General features: G+C 45.4%; 1 protein-coding gene across 2 annotated transcripts in view; it reads right to left on the reverse strand.

The window, feature by feature from the left end:
- Positions 1 to 20,333, reverse strand: part of SETD7 (SET domain containing 7, histone lysine methyltransferase) — a 49,337-nt gene extending 29,004 nt beyond the window's left edge. The window contains exons 1-3 of one of the 2 annotated variants that reach the window (XM_066385421.1): positions 20,297 to 20,333; positions 19,483 to 19,614; positions 11,123 to 11,252 (exon numbers count right to left, since the gene is read on the reverse strand). In XM_066385421.1, the coding sequence (XP_066241518.1) occupies positions 11,123 to 11,252; positions 19,483 to 19,522 (170 nt within the window). In that variant the 5' untranslated portion in view covers positions 19,523 to 19,614; positions 20,297 to 20,333. Of the gene's footprint in view, positions 1 to 11,122; positions 11,253 to 19,482; positions 19,615 to 20,170; positions 20,265 to 20,296 lie in introns of those variants that run through there. The other variant, XM_066385430.1, reaches the window with a different exon arrangement.
- Positions 20,334 to 20,594: the final 261 nt, after the last annotated feature.

Genomic DNA, 20,594 nt, shown 5'->3' on the forward strand with positions numbered 1-20,594 from the left:
TGGTATCCAATCAAAAGAATCCCCTTCCGTCCATCTCTTTGGAAGACTTATGGAAATTTATTTGTGTGTGTATGTGTGTGTACATGATCATGAAAAATAGGGTTAAGTAAGGAAAACCACAGGCTACCCCTTGCTAATATCATTAGCAGCCTGATAATGTTTGAGACTCACAGTCTTAGAATAGAAGAACATTCAGAAGGGTGCTCGTGGTGATTTCGCAAGTGCCACTCTCCTTATAGAATACTTGCAGAATTTCAACAACCTGTTAGCCTCACACAGGGCAGTGTGCAAGGAAGCTATACCAAAAACTGCCTTTATCGACTGAGATTTAGAATAAGGGGACCAACTCAAATTATTTTTTGAATTTAAAATGCAAGATGTTTAGCAACAAAGACAGTCTGATTATATTATACATGTGCAGATAGCATTCATTCATTCAACCAACAAACATTTATAGGGTACCTTCTAGGTAATGAGCATCATAGGAGGTTCTAGCAAGCCCAATGAACTGTGTACTGGTGACAGGTGGGATGTGAAGGGGGTGTGGGGACAGAGGTGGCTGCATCTGACTGTGCCTGGTAAAGTCTTCTCTTGCTTTAATAAATGACAGAATGATCGGTAATTATTAAATGAAAAGTATAGTCCAAGTAACAATGGCCTCTGATTACATGGTAATTGCACTATTTGTTTTCTCCCAAGGCGATAAATACTTCTTTTTCAGTTTCGTTTGTACTATGAATGACAAACAGGCTTATTTTAAAGTGCACTTTAGCAGAACCCTTGCATAAATCATCAAAATTCTAAATCAGCAAGATTGGAATTAATGAGATTCGACTGCCATTAGACTACTACAATTAAAAAAAAACAACCTTGGTGAAGGATAACTACTCAACTGACATAATGATGCAATTAATATTAGAAAAAACTATTTCATCCTCTATCTTTATTTTTAGGATCACTGGAGAAAATACAAGATGCTCAGTCACATTTGAATTTCACATAAACAAGAAATAAATTTTTAGTATACGTATGTCCCAAATGTTGAATGGGACATAGTGATACTAAAATGTTTTGTGTTGCTTATCTGAAATGTCATTTCACCAGGTGCCCTGGGTTTTTCTTGGCTAACCCTGGCAACTGGAACGACCAGATTCTCAGCAGCGTTCAAAACTGAATCAATTGCGTGTTGGGTAGAATTATCCCCCGACGGACTAGTCCGCCATGTCTCCCAGGTTTATGATGCACTCTACCTGGCACGGATCTTGTATATCAGAGAAACAGTAATATGGACTTAGACATATTCTCCCTTCACTATATCCAGCTGCTTGTCCCTTGCAATGAAGCCCATCCTTATGACTGTCCTAAGACCAAGAATAAACTATTTCCTCTTAGCCCAAATGACATAAGATACCCAACTGCGAATTCTTGAGGCATGGCAGAGCAAAACTTAAGTGCATTCTTTTCAGCACCTGCCTGAGGAAACAGCTTTGCTTCCATGTCAAATGTTGACGGGGGCTGGGATGGTGTCTGAAGACAAAGGAGACATATCTCCATACTGGGCACTCCCAGAGCAATAAACATGATACGGCTACGAAATCCTTGGTCACGCAGGAAATAAAAGCTTCTTGGTCTGGCATGAGAGGAGCTAATCTTTCTTTCCAACTTGTTCTTCCCGCCGAGGAGGCTGGCAAGCCCCAGCCTGCAGCCTTGTCTTTGTAAATACAGTTTGATTGGAACGTGGCCATGCGCATTCCTTCCCAGATCCTTTGTGGCTGCTTTCACGTTACAACGGTGGAGCTGAACAGTTGCAGCAGAGACTGTATGTGGCCTGAGGAGCCTAACATATTTACTGTCCCACCCAGTACAGAAAAAGGATGCTGACTCGTGCCCCTTGGTGCTCTGCTCCAGGCACACGTCTATTTGCATCTTAGCCTCCATACTGTGTTTCCTGGCTCCTTCCCTTAACACATATGTGACCAAACTTTTAAAATCCCTGAGGACACAGTCAGAAAAAAATGCATAGGTCACTTTCTCATTTATCTAGACCAAGGGTCAGGAAACTTTTTGGCTGAGAGAGCCATGAACGCCACATATTTTAAAATGTAATTCTGTGAGAGCCATACTATAACCGTGTACGTTACGCATTATCCAATAAAAATTTGGTGTTGTCCCGGAGGACAGCTTGATTGACTCCAGCCACCTGAAACCATGAACATGAGTGGTAGGAAATGAATGGATTGTAATACATGAGAATGTTTTATACTTTTAACGTTATTATTTTTTATTAAAGATTTGTCTGCGAGCCAGATGCAGCCATCAAAAGAGCCACATTTGGCTCATGAGCCATAGGTTCCAGGCCCCTGACCTAGACTGACACATTTGCATCCTATTCACATATTACTGTATTCATTTCAAAGTCCTCTTTAATATCTGAATACACAGAAGCGGTCTTAGGACAATTAACAGCTTTGGCTTCTTCTTCATCATTTTTGGGTCTGGACCGTTTGGGGCTTTCTATCTATTGTATTTATGAGGCTATCTCTTCCCCCGTGAGCTCCCTCCCTCTCCCAGGCAGTATGGCGATAAAAAGAACCAAGAGGGAAATTTAAAATGAATCACAATTCCACTTTACATTTCCATCTATAACCAAATTAAGTTGTAATTTTTCTTAAACACATTGTTTTAGGAATTATTATTATTATTATTATTATTTTTTTTTCACCTCTCTGAAGCTGGAAACAGGGAGAGACAGTCAGACAGACTCCCGCATGCGCCCGACTGGGATCCACCCGGCACGCCCACCAGGGGGCGACGCTCTGCCCACCAGGGGGCGATGCTCTGCCCATCCTGGGCGTCGCCATGTTGCGACCAGAGCCACTCTAGCGCCTGGGGCAGAGGCCACAGAGCCATCCCCAGCGCCCGGGCCATCCTTTGCTCCAATGGAGCCTTGGCTGCAGGAGGGGAAGAGAGAGACAGAGAGGAAAGCGCGGCGGAGGGGTGGAGAAGCAAATGGGCGCTTCTCCTGTGTGCCCTGGCCGGGAATCGAACCCGGGTCCTCCGCACGCTAGGCCGATGCTCTACCGCTGAGCCAACCGGCCAGGGCCCAGGAATTATTTTTTATGACAATATATATTCTCTCTTAAAATATTTAAAACTAAGTAAAGGAGAACATCAATGAAAAAACAAACCATCTGCTGGGACCCCTTCAACCACCAGCTTCAACTTCTTCCAGGGTCTGATAAGCCACAGGATGGAGCACCACCATCCCTCATACAATACACTGTGTGGGCCCTGGCTGGTTGGCTCAGTGGTAGAGCGTCCACCGGCGTGTGGAAGTCCTGGGTTCGGTTCCTGGTCAGGGCACACAGGAGAGGCGACTATCTGCTTCTCCACCCCTCCCCCAAACACTTTCTCTCTTTCTTTCTCTCTCTCTCTTCCCTTCCCAAAGCCATGGTTTGAATGAGCAAGTTGGCCCTGGACGCTAAGGTGACTCCATGGCCTCACCTCAGGCACTAAAATAGCTCAGTTGCTAAGCAATGGAGCAGCAACCCCAGATGGACAGAGTGTCAACTCCAGATGGGGGCTGCCAGCTGGATCCGGTCTGGGTGCTTGTAAGAGTCTGTCTCTCTGCCTCCCTGCCTCTCACTTGATAAAAAAATAAAATAAAAACCAAAAACACTGAGCTGTCTCTCTTCAAAGTTTTTACCCTTGAGAATAAGAGTTATGAGTCTGTCGAATCTGATTCTTATAAAGGCTCAAGATGACAGTAAAATATTTGAGAAACAATTAGTGAAATTGAGTTTTGCTTTTGAAAAACCAACTGTAAGGCCTGACCAGGTGGTGGCGCAGTGGATAGAGTGTCAGACTGGGATGCAGAGGACCCAGGTTTAAAACCCCGAGGTCACCAGCTTGGGTGCCGGCTCATCTGGTTTGAGCAAGGCTCATCAGCTTGAGCCCAGGGTCACTGGCTTGAGCTAGGGGTCACTTGGTTTGCTGTAGCCTCCCCCCCTCCGGTCAAGGCACATATGAGAAAGCAGTCAATAAACAACTAAGGTGCCACAACAAAGAATTGATGCTTCTCATCTCTTTCCCTTCCTTTCTGTCTCTATCTGTCCCCCTCTCTGTCTCTCTCTGTCACTGTCACATACACAAAAAAAGAAAAATCAACTGTAAGAAAACTCTGCTACTCATTGTTATCAATTAATAATAGTAACAACAATAATGACAAAAGATTATATAATTATATATTATTATATTATATTATTATATAATATGATAAATATTATATTATTATATAATAATGATGATCCAGTCTTGACCTTGAGGGCATTATGCTAAGTGAAACAAGTCTGACAAAGAAAGACAAATGCTGTATGTCCACACTCAAAAAAAGCCCAACTCATAGAAATAGCAAGTAGGATGGTTGTTACCAGGGGCCAAGGGATGGGGAAATGGGCAAATGTTGGTCAAAGGATGCAAACCTCCAGCTATATGATGAATAAGTTCTGGGGCTCTAACATACAGCATGGTGATTATAATTCACAATACTGTAGCAAATACTTGAAACTTGTTACGTGAGTAGATCTTAAATGTTATTTATCCCTGCGTACACTAAAATGGTAATTATGTGATGGCATGGGGGTGTAAACTAACCCTCTTGTAATCATTTCTCAATATATACATGTATCAAATCACACCTTACACTTGCATATATTATGTCCATTATATCTCCATAAAGCTGTAAAAATGCAGATACACAGTAATAGAAGAAAAAACCCCGGCTTTCCCGTGAGCACCTGCTAGGTGCCCTCCAGGCTGCAAGCTCTCCACAGGTGTCCTCCTCAGTCTTCACAGCTAGAGCAGTAGGTATAATTATTTCCAGGTTATGAGCGAAGAAGAGGCCACCTCGCTAGAACATGGCTCCTCTGAGTTGTTCCTCATGAAAACCTTCCATCAAACTGCCAAGCTCTTACCTTGGTGTTCTAACTCCCACCGGAAACTCACTGTCACCTCCAGGATTCTTTCGAACTCCTCACAATTATACCTAATGAGTGACCTCAAGTAAAGTTAAAGCATGGAGGAAAGGCCGTCAGGGACAGAGGTATTTCCTTGCTTCTGGTTAGAACAGGGTAGTAGATGTAATGAGATGAGAGCTGATTCTGCACTTGAACTCACCTGGGTTTGACTCTCAGCTCCAGCCCTTATGTATGGGGACCTTGGGCAAGTTAGTTACCCACTCTGTGCCTTAATTTCCTCACATATAAAATTAGATTATAAAACTGACTTCCCAGATTGTTGGGAAGGCAAGTGAAGAAGTGGTAAGTATTCCAAGTTACCCATTCTTTCCCACTTCCTTTCTTCTGTATCACAAAAATGTTTGCCTTAATCAAAGCTGTTTATTAGAATACAGATGAATATATTTGTTGAGTCTGATTCCAGCAAAAGCTGGATGACTGTCGGAAACAGGACTTCTTTTTTTTTTTTTTTGTCTTGTGTGGGAGGTTGGAATACATGACTTCAGAAGTTCATTCCAACTCCACTTTCTCTGAAATGTGACCAAGCACTTTCTAAAAAGCAAACACAAGAAATCCTGCACAGATCTGTCGCCTAGAACATGTCAGCCCTTTTCAGTGGCTCATCAGATGGGCAGCCTTACTCAGGTTACTTGGCCAGTGATAAACTACAAGGAGCCCTCTTAGTTGGACACATTAACGTGGCAAATCAACTTTAGAAAATGGCTGGGGCACAGGACAGGGAAGTCACGCGGCAATCAGTAACACTTGGAAATCGAATGGCATGTAAAGAGACGCAACGGTAACATAATAAAAATTGAACTGAATGGATTAACTCATCTTTGTCTCATAATCAGACTAAAAAACAGATAAAATCACACAACCTAATATCACACAACCCACAGCCTATCGGCATTGAAATACCCCTTCCTTGTTACCACTCTAGGATGTAAAGAAATCTTGAGAAATTGTCTTTACATCCATAATCTTGGCTGCAACGAGAACAATTTTGAGAAAAAAAAAAAAAAACATCCAGAATTGAGGGTTAGTATAAAAATTAGAGATGTGTATATCAAAGTATTTTGCATAGTGAATGTATTTCATAACAGCCCACTGTGGTCCAACAAATCCTCTCCAGAGCCGCACCAACAACGCCCACACTTCCTTTCTCCTCACTGCGCAGACGGCTTTACCTAGGACCAGAGCGGGTGTCAAGAAGTCCCAATAACCTAATCTTCACATTTTTTTCCCTTTCCTTTGAAAAGAGGGGAAATGGAAAACAGCTGCTTGAAAAGGCAATTTTCAAAGGAAGATCAATTTTCATATTCATTCTTCATTTTTGGGATAAACTATCTGGCAAAGGATGAGTGGTCTGACTTCAGGTTTCTGACTTAATAAACCTGTTGTAATGATTCAGCTTTCTGGTCTACCTTCTGTCACATGATGAAGGAAAGACTAACTACTGATTAAGATCCTAAAACTAGCAAACATTCAAAGCTGAGACAGTAGTAAAAAGATAAATAATGTAACTTTTGACTATTTAAACTTAATGTATTTTATTTTATTTTAGTGAGACAGAGAGAGGGACAGATAGGGGCAAAGAGGCAGGGAGAGAGATGAGAAGATTCAATTCTTCATTGCGGCATCTTAGTTGTTCATTGATTGCTTTCTCATATGTGCCTTGACCGGGGGGCTGCAGCTGAGCCAGTGACCCCTTGCCCAAGCCAGTGACCTTGGCTCAAGCCAGAGACCTTGGGTTTCAAGCTAGTGACCTTTGGGCTCAAGCTAGCAACCATGGGGTCATGTCTATGATCCCACACTCAAGCCAGTGACCCTGCACTCAAGCTGGTAAGCCTGTGCTCAAGCTGGTGACCTCGGGATTTCAAACCTGGGTCCTCAGCATCTCAGGCCAACACTCTATCCATTGCTCCACTGTCTGATCAAGCTATTTATTTATTTGTTATTATTATTTTTGGCAGAGACAGAGAGAGTCAGAGAGAGGGACAGACAGACAGGAAAGGAGAAAGATGAGAAACATCAATTCTTCGTTGCGGCTCCTTAGTTGTTCATTGATTTCTCATATGTGCCTTGACCGGGGGGCTACAGCAGACCGAGTGACCCCTTGCTTGAGCCAACAACCTTGGGCTCAAGCTGGTGAGCTTTGCTCAAACCAGATGAGCCCGCGCTCAAGCTGGCGACCTCAGGGTCTCAAACCTGGGTCCTCCGCATTCCAGTCCGACGCTCTATCCACTGCGCCACCACCTGGTCAGGCTTATCAGGCTATTTAAACTTAATTTAGAGATATAGAAATAGATAAGTTTTTTCTTCTTTTACCTTGACTATACGTAAGATGCTTAAATTCTCTGCCGACAGGGGTGACCTCTGTGACATGGGGTAAGGGTAAACAAAGGGAGCATATTCACTTTTCATATTTCTGTATTTCTTGAAGTCTTTTATTCTACCAAACATTAGCAACATGTGCAATTTAAAAATAAAATCTTCTTTTATCTAGGAACTTGGTTAAAAAATTTAACAGGGGCCATTTTCCTAATGATCTGAATATTTAAAACTTTATTTAGGTGTAGCATAAACTGTGTTAAGGGAAAAATTGATTCTGGAATTATCTTGATATAAATTCATATTTGTATGAAACCTCATAAATCACACACCCAGTTAGTGGCATAGATTATGGTGATGGTATCAGGGACATATATTTAACTCCAGACTCATCAAATTGTAGACATTAAATCAGTACAGCTCTTTGCATCCAAATCATACCTCAATAAATTGGTTTTAAAAAAATCACACACTTGAGTTCTGGTTTTCTGTAAGATTAAAATGTCTCTGTCTAAATCTTCTGTCTCTACACTTGGTGATCTTTGCAAACACAGGTTGCTGCAATTTGTAAACAAACCCTTTGATGGGAACATCAGCCAGCCCCACAGGTTTGACCAACTTTTTAAAACTCCACGGAAACTTTTTGTTTCCTCACCTGTGATTTCAAAACCTTGCTTTCAGCCTTTTGTTTTTCTTGAGGTAATGTTTGCAGACCAAAGCCTCCTGGCTGGCAGTGAAAGTGTGAGGTTCCCACTGCATTAAACCTAACACATCAGACCCTACCAATTAGGAGAGACAACAGGGAGAAAAATGAACAGAAAAACGTAAAGTAAGGTGCTGCTTCATGTAGGAACTACTGACTTGTCTCCCACCAAATCTTCTACTTTCTTTAGAAAGACCCAACAGAGTTCACAGCGTTTTTCCAGTCATAAGACTGTCTCACCAACTTTTTTTTTTTACCATGAATCCTGTTCATAGGTATCTCATAAGAGGATTAGTCCTGAGTTTAAGAAGGATGACAAGAGCCTGTCACCACTCTGCTTCATCACATGTCATACAAGCAATGACACTGACCTTCTCCCTGCAAGGCCTTAGTCCCCATCTGTTTGAAGAAAGTTAAGAAAGGTAACCTCTCGAGGTCTTCGCTAATACCATCATTCTTTGAGTCTACTATTTGAACTAAGTGTCTACCAGGGTTTGAGTGGCAGGTATGAAAACTAGTGAACAAGTGCCTGAAGAAAAAAAAAGTCGAAGAATTTATTTCTATCCCACAGATAGCTATGGCCTAGAGCTTCATCCCTGTCATGTCATGACACACATGCAGATGACTGCATTTGCACAACACCTGGAGTGACTGGATGAAGCCGCTTGGAGCCAGAAGTTACCAGCTTGACAGAGGAAGAGAGGTGCTCAGGCAGTCTCAGGCCCCCCTTGGCACCCCAGGACCACGGGGAGCAGTGTTTTGTAGCTGAGTAACGTGTAGCTCATGCTTGGCACACTGGTTCGGAAGCTCGGTCTAATCCATCAATACCCTGTGTATCCGGTCTGTGAAGCAACCAAGTCACCAACACTAAATTCCAACCAAACTTACACTAATAACCAACACAAAGAACCAACCAAACCTGCTAGACTGTTTTCCTAGCATCAATCAGTTACTTGCTCTGATCATCAAACTACCAGATTTAAAGCATGAGTGAGTGAGTGTGTGTGTGTTCTGGGTGAAGTCTACTCTCTTTCAGCTCCCACACTCATTCGGCAAGAATTTTTTTAAGCATTAAATTAAGGGAAAGTGCTATGAAGCCCAGAAGAGGAAAGAGACAAAATTCTGCCTTCAAAGAAACTTCTGTTCTGTAGGGGAAACAAGTCATTGATAAAAATTACAGTATATTTGCTAAAAGAATCCAAGAATAATCGCAGCGTGAGGTAAACAGAGAACCTTTCCAGACAGAGCAATAAATACCCTGCTACGGAAACAGGAAAGGGAAGAACTCAGAAATGTTTCCCTCTGGACAGGTGAAGGAACCACAGGAGAAGAAAGAGTCCTTCATGGGATCAGGTGCATGCTGGGTATTCAAAGCCAGGCAAAAGAAAAAGGAGATAAAATATCTGGCCATGTTAAATGGACAGTTTGTAAGCAAAACTCTGTTTTAAAAAAAGGTGAGGTATGTGTTGGGGGCAATGGGAAAGAGAAAATTGGAATGAATAATTAAAATGAAATTTTACAAAAGTGCTGTGATAGGTTTTTATTGTTTTCCTCACTTGTATCAGATAATTGACAGCCTGCTCCTCCTTGTATCAGATAATTGACAGCCTGACTCCATCAATGGAAAAGGGATTCTGGGTCACAAACCAGTCCCTGCGGTCACCCTTCAACTGTTGGCTTAGACAATTCCTTTCCCAAAGGAACTCCAGGATGTAGAGCGCGTCAGGTTATGAGCAGTGTCAAGAGCTCAGGAAGCGGTGGCCTGTCCCACGGACTCCTGTAACTGCGTTAGCTAAACCCAGTTCTGTGTGACCCAACCAAGTGGTCTGTGAAGAGCTGGTCCTTCCATGGCTTTCGTGCCTCTAAATGCTTGAGAAAGCCACATGGTGACTCTTCGCTTCTGAAGCTGACATGGTTTTACCTCACACAGTGGGTGAAAGCAAAGTAAGGAAGGATGCCACTGTGAGAAATGTTTTAACCAGAGGTAGAACGCAGAAAATACTAGTGCGGACGTCAGTATCCCAAGCATTTAAACACCGTGAGGCCGGAGCTGTACACCTCCCATGTCCACCTGGCCCTGTCTTCCTGCTTGGACCAGGGTGATGCGGCTTGGCAGAACTTTGCTAACTATCCCCCTGACCAGTCCCGTGAGGAGAGGGAATGTGCTGAGAAACTGCTGGCGCCGCGGACCCAGCGAGGTGGCCGAGCGTCCCTTTGGGGTAGTGAGAAACCAGACCGCGAGGACCGAGAGAGCGGGCTGAAGGCAGAGGGTGTGTGGTACTCTTGGAAAACAGTGCGTTGGTCACTACCAGAACTGCAAGAACCCACCCTGACACAGCCCCACGGTGTGGTGTTCTCGAGACTCATTACCTAAAAGAGCAGGTGAAATCCATCAAAGAAAGGAGGGACCGGCCCTGGCCGGTTGGCTCAGCGGTAGAGCGTCGGCCTGGCGTGTAGGGGACCCGGGTTCAATTCCCGGCCAGGGCACATAGGAGAAGCGCCCATTTGTTTCTCCACCCCTCCCTCCCTTCCTCTCTGTCTCTCTCTTCCCCTCCCGCAGCCAAGGCTCCATTGGAGCAAAGATGGCCCAGGCGCTGGGGATGGCTCCTTGGCCTCTGCCCCAGGCGCTAGAGTGGCTCTGGTCGCGGCAGAGCGACGCCCCCTGGTGGGCGTGCCGGGTGGATCCCGGTCGGGCGCATGCGGGAGTCTGTCTGTCTCTCCCCATTTCCAGCTTCAGAAAAATACAAAAAAAAAAAAAAAAAAAGAAACGAGGGACCACCTAACCAACTTGTGCAAGATGGGGGCCAGGAGCCTGGCACTGCATGGTGTATCCCTCTGGCCTTTGACAAGCAGACCCTAGGAGGCAGTGACGACAGAGCTGGCGCCTCCCTAACCATGGGGGTGACTTCCCTGGCCCCCAAAGCAGTGCTTCCCCCCCCCCCCTTTACCTCTTCTTTAAGTTCTACCAAAACATCCACTTAAATTCTTTCATTTGGATCATTCCTTCCAATAAAGGAACTTGGCCCAGTCCTGTCCCTCAAACAAAAGAAAATGAAACCGTGAGAGCTACCTGCCGTCAAAGAAGAAGAATTTCCCGCGTCCGTTCTTTTCTCCGTGAATGAAGTTCCCCTCAAATCTGTCTGTGGAGGAGTAGGTGACCGTGCAGAACCCGTGCGGCAATCCATCGTCATCCAGGTGTCCTGGAGAAAGGGAATCACAAGGCAAACCATAAGGGCTTCCTTGCTCTGCCAGCACCAATGTGCCGAGCACTGGAGCCCCCAGCGAGTCCCCCTGCAGCCAAAGGGTCCCTTCCTTGCCCGAGGGACGAGAGAGAGCAAAGGCTCCTCACTCAGCCTGCCCTCCCACAATAGCAGTGTCAACCTGCCTGTTCTGGGCACTTTGTGAACGACGGGTCCGTGATGGAGGGACTGAGCCACACTGCAGACAGGAATCGAAAGGAAGCCTGCATTTCAGTGGGACTGAGAGTTCTTGTCAATGGTCACATCTGCAGAGCCTGTTTCACTTCACCAAGTATGCCCCCCCCCCCCCAGCCACACGGCCAGGTACTTCTCATATTAGGAACGAAGGCCCCAAACTGATGCTTAACAGAAGTGTATTTGAGACAACACCATTTTATAGTCTGTCGTCAGGTGCATTGTTCTTGCCATGAATCATCTAAATCTAGAACTAGTTCGCAAAATGATTTTAGATATTATTACATAGCATGGTGTGGAGGACTGCCAGCCAAGGGACTTCTGAAAATCCCACTGCTATCTGTTACATCCAAACAAGGGACATGGCCACATCTCTACAACTGCCTGAGTATTTATATGATATACCTCATTGTGCTAACAGGTGAACTCAAGAGTACCTTTAAGCTTGGAAGGAAGCTTCACCTTGAACTTGCTGCTTTACTTTACAAAATCTTCCAGTTTTGAATGGTTAGTAATAACCTTGGTCTGTACCTTTTACCACTGTGTTCAGAGGGCTGTGCTTTAACTGCAGCTAGAGGTAGCCGCATGGCCATTTAAACAGGGATTTTGAACATCGGCAGGAGTTATGACACTCTGATCTTTAAATTGCTGGTTCCTCTTGAGTCACAGACTGGTATAGTCTAACATTTATGTTCCCAGTCCATGTTTAGAATTTTTATTATTCTCCACAGATTTCCCGGCACCCAGGAGTCCTGTCATTGGTGTCTCCCCAGTCACTCTGGTGAGCTGATTTTGCAAAGGTGGGTAAAAATGAAGGCAATAGTTTATCTTGTGGCTTTTTTTTTTGTGGGTGAATGACCTGGCTCATGGATGAAAAAGTACAAAAGCATTAAAAACTGTGGGCAGTGCAGGACATTAAACACTAAAATGTGGCTTCCAGATGGCTCTCACAGACATGAAAGAAAACACAAACCATATCACCACAATGAACACTTTAGTCACCTAAAATGATTTCTTCTAAAGTATATCATCCCTTGGAAGAGATGGTAAGTGAACACTTTTATAAAGAACAAACAGCTCTTTATTTTTATTGTATTTTTATATAAGCATAAAATAACAACAAACAAATATACAGTGTCTGCATCTGATACTGTATAGAATGCATTACCTAGAATATATTGCCATAAAACATGACTACTTAAATAAACCACAGATGATATAGTTCCTTTCCTCTCTAAACACAGGTTTATTTTTCTACCAATAAAAATACCAAGGGCCAGGAAATTAATGGTCAGGAGGGAAATAAGCCATCACTGCTTTCTCCTTTCTCAAAACCCAGCTGTTTGGGACATAATTTCATGACATTTGAGTCATGCAAAATAATTTGGACAATTATCCTCTAAATATCTGCTGATGACATTTCTCTCATGGAAATAAATTAAATCAACCTTTAAATTTTTTTCACTTGGAAAAAAACTCCGCTCATTGTATAGCTAAACCCTTTCTCTGATGAAATGGTGTTGGGTCAAATTCAATTTAACCATTGACATTCCTATGAATTTCGCATTTTACTTTTGACGTAGGTATAGATATCAGAACAGTCATTTTAGCCTTGGATTGAAGCATTTACTAATTTGTTGGAAATGCCTTCCCCCATAAAAAACAGTTCACATATTTCAGACTTTAAAAAAAAGTTAATATTTGATAAAATTTGGTATTCTACTTTAGGTCAGTAGAAATATTGTGATAACCATGAACACTAAGGGAAAAAGAAACCCAGTGTAAAGTCATTCCCACCTTCCCTCAGTCACCATAGTCTTGTCCTATTTCTGAGTAAAACACTGTCGATGCGCCCTCTGTGATGACATTTTGGTAGGAGAGAAAACTGAAAGCGTCATTTAACACAGGAGAAGCACTTGAGGGTCAGTACTAATTCCAGGGGAGATGAAGGCGAAAATATCAGCCTCGCTTCCGTGAGGTTCTGCTTGTTTCCACACGTCTTTCGACAGGTCGGTGAAGAGGGGTCCCATCACCTTCTTAGTCTTTAGGGAGAGAGGGACGGAGATGAGCCGCTGAACAGTAGCCGTTCCTCCAGTGACATTGTGTGTTTAGAAGTAGGTGCTTGGACACCTGACGCTTCCCTGCCATGTTTAAGGTGTTAGGTTGCTTGTTGGGAGAAAGTTCTGAAATCTAGCAGACCACTGCAGGATCCTTCGTGGGCCTGTTTGTTGTCTTCTTCCAAACGGAGAAGATGTAATCAATTAACGGGATCATGGAACAAAAGCCAGAACATTAAGAGTTGTCATCATTCAAGACTTCCACCCTAAGTGTTTCATAGTCTGGAGTCGTTGTCTTAGGCGTAGCATTTAATATATAAAGCAACAGCGGAACTCAAACAATAACAATGAAGAGACTTTCCGAAGAAAGAAATGTAAGGAGGAGGAGACATGGGTTGCTTACCTTTCCTTTCAACGTTATTGCTACAAGAGTTTCTGCACAACTCTTGCTCAACTGCCATCCGGACAACAGAGCATGTCATATTTGTCTCGTCAGTAATCGTCAGTTCAACAGAGACGGGGACTGATATACAGAGAAGAGAATATGTGTGCACCTCATTATTCATCTGGCATGGGGGTGTGTGCTTTCCTGTTGTCTAAACTGAACCTCTCACAGCAATCTCCCAAGTACCAGTCGTGTAGGTGAGAAAGCCAATACTATGTGACTTGTCCAAGAAGCACATTAATTGCTCTAAATGTGGATGCTGAAAGCCCCTAAGTCTTTCATTCAGTTCCCTTTCTCTCTAGATAAGGGGAAACTAGCAGAACTCTCTTTCTTCCCTGCTGATGGTGGAAGCAGGTACCTCTGAACAGGTAGGTGTGCCCAGGTCCCAGGGACAGAAGTGGAAGAGCCTTTGTCGTGAAGATAGTTCTCATAGAGCCACCAGAACTTGCAAAGCATATCGTGGTTGCAAATTCCTATCCCTTCCAAGTGTTACTTAACCCGAAGAGACACACTAGTCCTCCTTGCTAGGAGCGAGGTCAATTTGTGAAATGCGCCAAGTCAGCCAACGGCCTTCCAGGCCAGTTCCCAGTAATCAGAGGGTGAACGCCAGGCCAGACAACAAGGAAGATTCACTGGAGTGACTGCTCCGCATTGATCAACGCTGTTCTGGCTCATGTGCTGTTTGTCTGCGGCATGATTTTTAAAATATTTATAGAAGTTAGAGAAAGGGGAGAAAATGCAACAGTCTCACGGTCTACTTTTTCACTTTGTTCTAAAGGTCACTCTCTACTAAGTGTTTAGAACATGAAATTTTTTCCTTCGTGTTACCTCTGAGCTTTTTTTTTTAACGTCATGAGAGCCAGGCCTGTGGGTATTCCGTGCCGCGATGGTACAGCTGGGCAAGGTGGACTCCCTCCGTATTGCACCCGGGCTGCATCCTGCCTCCGGCTCACACTCAGGAGATCCAAGTGGGGTGTGTGTGTGTGTCTGTTTCCCTAAGAACAAGAGACTCTTGCATGCATTGTTGGTTTCGTAGTCTAGAATTGCTTAAGCAAAATAATAATAATAATAGGCAAGCTTATTCTGTTCAGTGCAAAGAATATGCCCTCACAATAATGCATTTACACTCATTCTTAAAAACATAATTTGACTTTTGAGGGTAATTCTTTACCAGGGTTCAATTCGTAGTTGTGAGGGTCATAACCTTAAGGTATGGCCACAGAGAGAGGGCCGGGACACCGAGCACACATTTTCCCTAAGTACAGAGCATGAGCAGGCTTCTGAGAGGCAGGCAGGACAAGATGTCGTGGGGACAGTCACACATATCATTGACACTTTGAGGGGCTTGGAGCAGTGCAACCCTGCTTGTTGTCATTCTTGCTCCTTCGTTCTGGGGATTCTGTATTTCCCCTTTTTGTCTCCCGTGCGTTTCCAGGCCTTTCCATTTTCTCCCTGCCCTCAGACGTGCGGCACTGCTGCCCCAGCTCCCCACCGCCTCTTCATGTTCCCAGGGCAGAGCTCTGGTCCTGTCACCCCCAGGTCTCAAGATCCCCCACAGCTTCCCTGGGCTTCCAGCACAGCCCACGGCCTTGGCCTGTGACACAGCCACTTCTTCCAGTCTTCCGGTCCCCTTTCCTCCTGGGCCCTCTGTTAGAGCAGAGCCAGAGGATTTGTCTCTGAACGTGCCCACCTCTCTGAACGTGCCTGCATCATTCCACCCCTCTTGGTCTGCAGCAACCAAGGTCCCCACTCAGCCGGGCTCAGCTCTGTATCCTCTTCTGGGAGCTCCTTCCCCAAGCTGGAAGGAATCTGTACTTCTTCTTAACCACTGTAATTCATCTGATTAGATATATTTATTTGAGAGTATGTTAAGAACCACACTGTATTCATCTTTTTAATCTGTGGGTAGACATAGGTATAATAATAGGCCTTGGTCAGGTAGCTCAGGTCTTTAGAGCATCATCCTGACATGCCAAGGTTGCAGGTTCAATCCCCAGTCAGGGTACATAAAGAACATAAAGAATCAAGCAATGCATGCATAAATAAATGGTACAAAAAATTGATATTTCTTTCTAAAAATTAATAATAATTTTTTTTAAAAAACACAGTAATAAATATTTTTGTTTTCAAAGCACAACCTCACTTCCCACTGAACCAATGAGCCTCAAAGAGTTTTTAAAAATCCACAGCAGAAGCTCGGGTGAGGTGTCAGGCCTCTGAGGCCCAGGGCCAACTGCCTTTCCAAAGGAGCCAGTCTGGTATAGACACCCCACTACCTAGTTCCCCTTGAGGACTCATCCACCCAGAGTCCAGACCTTCAACAGAGCACAGCTCCACCGTGATGGAGAACCAAAATATACACGATGTGACAGAAGTCACTTCAAGTCCTGAATAGACCAATGTGTTCCCCAGAGTCAACGTCTTAGGAGGAAGAAAAAGGATGTGTGTTACAGAGGCTGTAAAGTTAAATTCTCTTCCCCCAAATACATTTTTTTTCCTGAATGTCACTAAACTCCAACAGAAGCAACCTCTAAAGAGTGACTACTAATAAAAAGTGATATTGACATAATATTTAACTGTTGCTTCCAGGTTTGGTTCCCAAGTATTTCATATATTAGATGACTCATTAAAAGTAAAAAATAAAAATGTAGACAGGTAGCTGGGTATGGTGGAGTGGGGTTCTGGAGGTCCAAGCCTGACCAAGTCTCCTCGGATTAGTTCTTAATTTCTCTATACCTCGGTTTCCTCCTCTGTAAAATTCAGATAATATTACTATTCACCTTGTAAGACTGAATGAATAATGTACGTGTGAAACATTTAACACAGAACCTGCAGAGAATAAAAACTAAACAATAATGATGATAATAATAATAGCAACCAAGACAATGAAACCACTGAGAACAGGGACTTTGTTTCCAGAGGGAGGTAGGTTAGTTGGTACTTGAATACCAAGATATTCAGACTAGCTTTATACTAGCCCCTGTGTATAAACGTGCATTTGATGTTAAGTCAAGACTGTTATAGATAGCACTAAAAAGGCCAAGAATGGCTGGAGAGAAGCTCACTGGTACAGTTTCCTGTGTGAACACTTGCATACTCTAGATGCTGTACAACTTTGAGCCTTAGATGCCTCTAAGGACTTTTAAAGATTCTGTATTATTTTCATTGTTTACTGTTAGATACAACTGAGTGACATGTATCCTGGATTGCCCTAAAATGTTCAAGGCTTAAGCCCAAGTTGTCCCAGCCTAAGTGACTACATAAACGTTTCAGGTGTACAACCTTATAATTCATCTGTATGCACTACAAAATGATCACCCCCCAAAGTCTAATACCTATCTATCGCCATATAATTGACCCCCTTCACTACTTTCACTCACCCCACCTCCATTCCCTTGGTAATCACTGCTCTGTTCTCTGTATCTTTGAGTTTGTTTTTATTTCACCAGCGTGAGTATTAATAGTGACCCCTCTCATTCTCAAGCGTGTTCTAATTTTGGACAATAATGTATATGGTGATCCTATAAAACAGAACCTTCCTCGTTCATATAAAGAACTTTCTCTGTTTCTATGAATTGGACAAGCTCAAAAACAGCATTGGCACATTTCTAAAGTTGCTGTTCACACTCTGCAAGGAGCCTACGAACCATGGACTTCTATATCTAGACAGCTTCAAAGGAGGAAGTAGTTTAATCTGGGGAGCACTGCCCAGGAACAAGGGTTTGCATTAAAATTTTACAAACACAAGTAAAAGTAAACTTTGAAAAATGAGAGCAAGTCCTGCCAATTTGAGAAGAGCATTTTTTCATTTATCTTTCATAACATGAAGGAACAAGTAGGCAACAACTTAAATTGTAAGAAGGCTTCCAACCCATGGACTCAATTAATGTCTTTGGGCCTCAGGGAGCCCCAACATAAGTTTTACTTATCAAAGAGATAAATAGTTCTGTGAGTTGACACACTGTGAAGTTAAAACAACAACAAACATTCTTTGAAGCTAGTAAAGAAATACGTTTTAATAGTTGCATTATAATCGATACTTTTAGAGAATTCAGAAATATTATTCTACTTAATGGTATCCTAAGATCTCCAGAGCACTGCAAAAGGAGTCAGTTATGTTTTATGAAAACATAAAAATGGATTTCTTTTACCAACACAGCAATAACTATGTATATATGTCTTTATGCACGTGTACGATATTGCCACTTTCGTTTTCCTTACCATTTATGAGAACTTGCTTATACAAGTGAGAAAGCAACCAGATTTAACCAAAAGCTAAAAATTATGTACTTAGATGCTAGTTTAAAATATTCTGGGTTCTAAGCTCTCACAAATAAGTATATAGTAGTAGTATGAATTAAAAACATTAAAAAAACATTCTGGAATAATACCGCACAACATTGCAAAACATCACGACGACTGACGTACTGGCTGGGTAGGATCAAATACATAAATATGCCAAAGAATATTTTCCAGTATTCACTGTTACAAAATCAAAACATCTCATGATACAAACAACGAGATTGTATAACATCCCCACCTCGCTTTTTAGAACTAGAAAAAAAAGAAAAGAAGAAGAAAAAGAAGAAGAAGAGGTGGAGAAACTCGGCAAAACAAAGTGGCAAGAAAAGTCGGGGGAGGGGCGCTAGCAGAGAAGGGGCGGAGAAATACGACACGAAGGCAGTGATATCACCCACAGCCAACTATATGGAATTCAGAAAGTTAAGTGTCACCCAGCAATTTCGGTCCCGGTTTGCGGCGCGCCTGCACAGCGTGGCGGCGGCAGCACCCTGCTCGGAAGCAGGAAGGGGGAGGGGGCGGTGTGACTGAGTTCGCTCGAGGACAGCGAGGGGAGGGCCACCCGCCTCCCGGTCGGCGCGCGTTCAAACCCTCGGTCAGGAGCGTCGGCCCTTGCCTCGCAATGATTTCATCCTTTCGAAAGAACTGCTGCCCCGGCCGCGGCTGCCACGTGCCAGGTTCGGCCCCGTGCGCAGCGCCGGGGGACCCACCCCGACGCGGTCGCGGTCGCCGCGGGTCGCAGCAGAGAGTGGAAGGAAAGGTAGAGGCTGGAGAGGGGCTCGAGGTTGCTAAACCCGGCGAGGGCATTGCCCTGCGGAGACCGCGGGTCTCAAGGGGTTGTCCTCTTGCGCACCCCTACCTTCCATTCCCCAAAGGGGAAAGGCCAGAGTGCGGGGCAGGGCCCGCAACTCCGAGGATGGGATGCAGGCTGTGGCCGCCGGCATGGAGCAGCGTGAAATCCCGGGAGCCCCGGCCCAGCGGAACCCTGTTCCCGGCCTGCGCCCCGCCGCGCAGTGCGCGCTCCCGGCGGTGTGGCGGTGACTGTCCGGCCCCTGCCTAAGCCGGGCGGGGGGCCACCCGCGTAGGGGACAGTAGTGGCTGTGGGGCCCGGCGCCGTGCGGGTCACAGCCTGCCACTCCTTCCGCGTTTCGAGCCCTCAGCGCCTCCTCCCACGGCCCCAGAGAAATGCCTGTACCTTCCACCGCCTCCTCCACCATCTCGTCGTCGCTATCCATGGCGGCTGGGGACCCTTCCCAGCTCGGGGCTGTGCGACTGCCTCTCGTCCCTCCGGGTGCTCCGGCAGCTGGGCGAACGCTGGGTCTGAACCCTGCGAGTTTGGAGGAGGAGGAGGAGGAAGAGGAGGAGCAGTAGGGGCTGGCTCGCACTGCCTCCCCCTACAGCCCTTTCAATTCCTTGGCCTTCAGCTGCTGCTGCCGCAGCCGTCCCTCCTCCCTTCGCCCACTTGCCCCTCTCCTCCGAGGACCCGGGGTGCCGCTGTGGCCGCCACCCGCCGCAACTTTCTCCTGTAATAACCCCTCTTTGTTAGCGAGCAGCTGATCCGCTGACATCACCCGGCGCCGGTGCGCTCCCTCCCTCGTTGATTGACAGTTCCCTGTCCCTTCCCAGAAGTAAGGCTCCTTAAAACGAAAGGCGCTCCGGGTCCGCGCTGCCTCTGAGCCCCAGCCAACCATCCCCCGGGCCCAGGGTTTCTCCTCGGCTTCTTCGCATCTCTGTGCGCTCCGAGGGCGCCAAGCGGTCCTAGGAATGGGGAGGGGGGCGCCGGGTACCCGCCCTCGGGGGGCTCTGGACTCTGACCTCCAGCTGTGCCAGGGACACTAGGAAGTTCGCTTTGCCTGCCAGCCCCGCCCCCCTCCCACCCTCACCGACAGCCTTCAAAGAGCGAGGACGCTAAGGCAGCGTTTCTGACGCTCCGGCGCCTCGACTTCCTCTCGCCCACGTCCCCGCTTCACCCGGTTTGCCACCCGGAGATGCACGAGTGCGGCACGCACAGGAGCGCAGGTGTCCTGGGGTCGCCGCATCACATCAGAGAGCAGGTTTCCCAATATCCAGCCCCTCTGGACTGCGCCTCCCACCCCGGCGCACCGCGTCCCCGCCCTCCTCGGGACCGCCAGGCGTCTCCATGGTTCAGAAATTCAGCAAGTCCAAACCGCTGCGGACTCTGTAGGAGGCAGGAAACTGGCCGCACGGAAGGCCCGCTGCTTCCTCCTCGCGGTGTGGTCGTGAAAAAGGAGCTGACGAGGAAGGACCCTCCGTCTGGCGCGCCTCCTTCTCGCTCATTCCGCCCTG

This window comes from Saccopteryx leptura, chromosome 1 (assembly GCF_036850995.1).
Source record: "Saccopteryx leptura isolate mSacLep1 chromosome 1, mSacLep1_pri_phased_curated, whole genome shotgun sequence".
Classification (NCBI taxonomy): domain Eukaryota; kingdom Metazoa; phylum Chordata; class Mammalia; order Chiroptera; family Emballonuridae; genus Saccopteryx; species Saccopteryx leptura.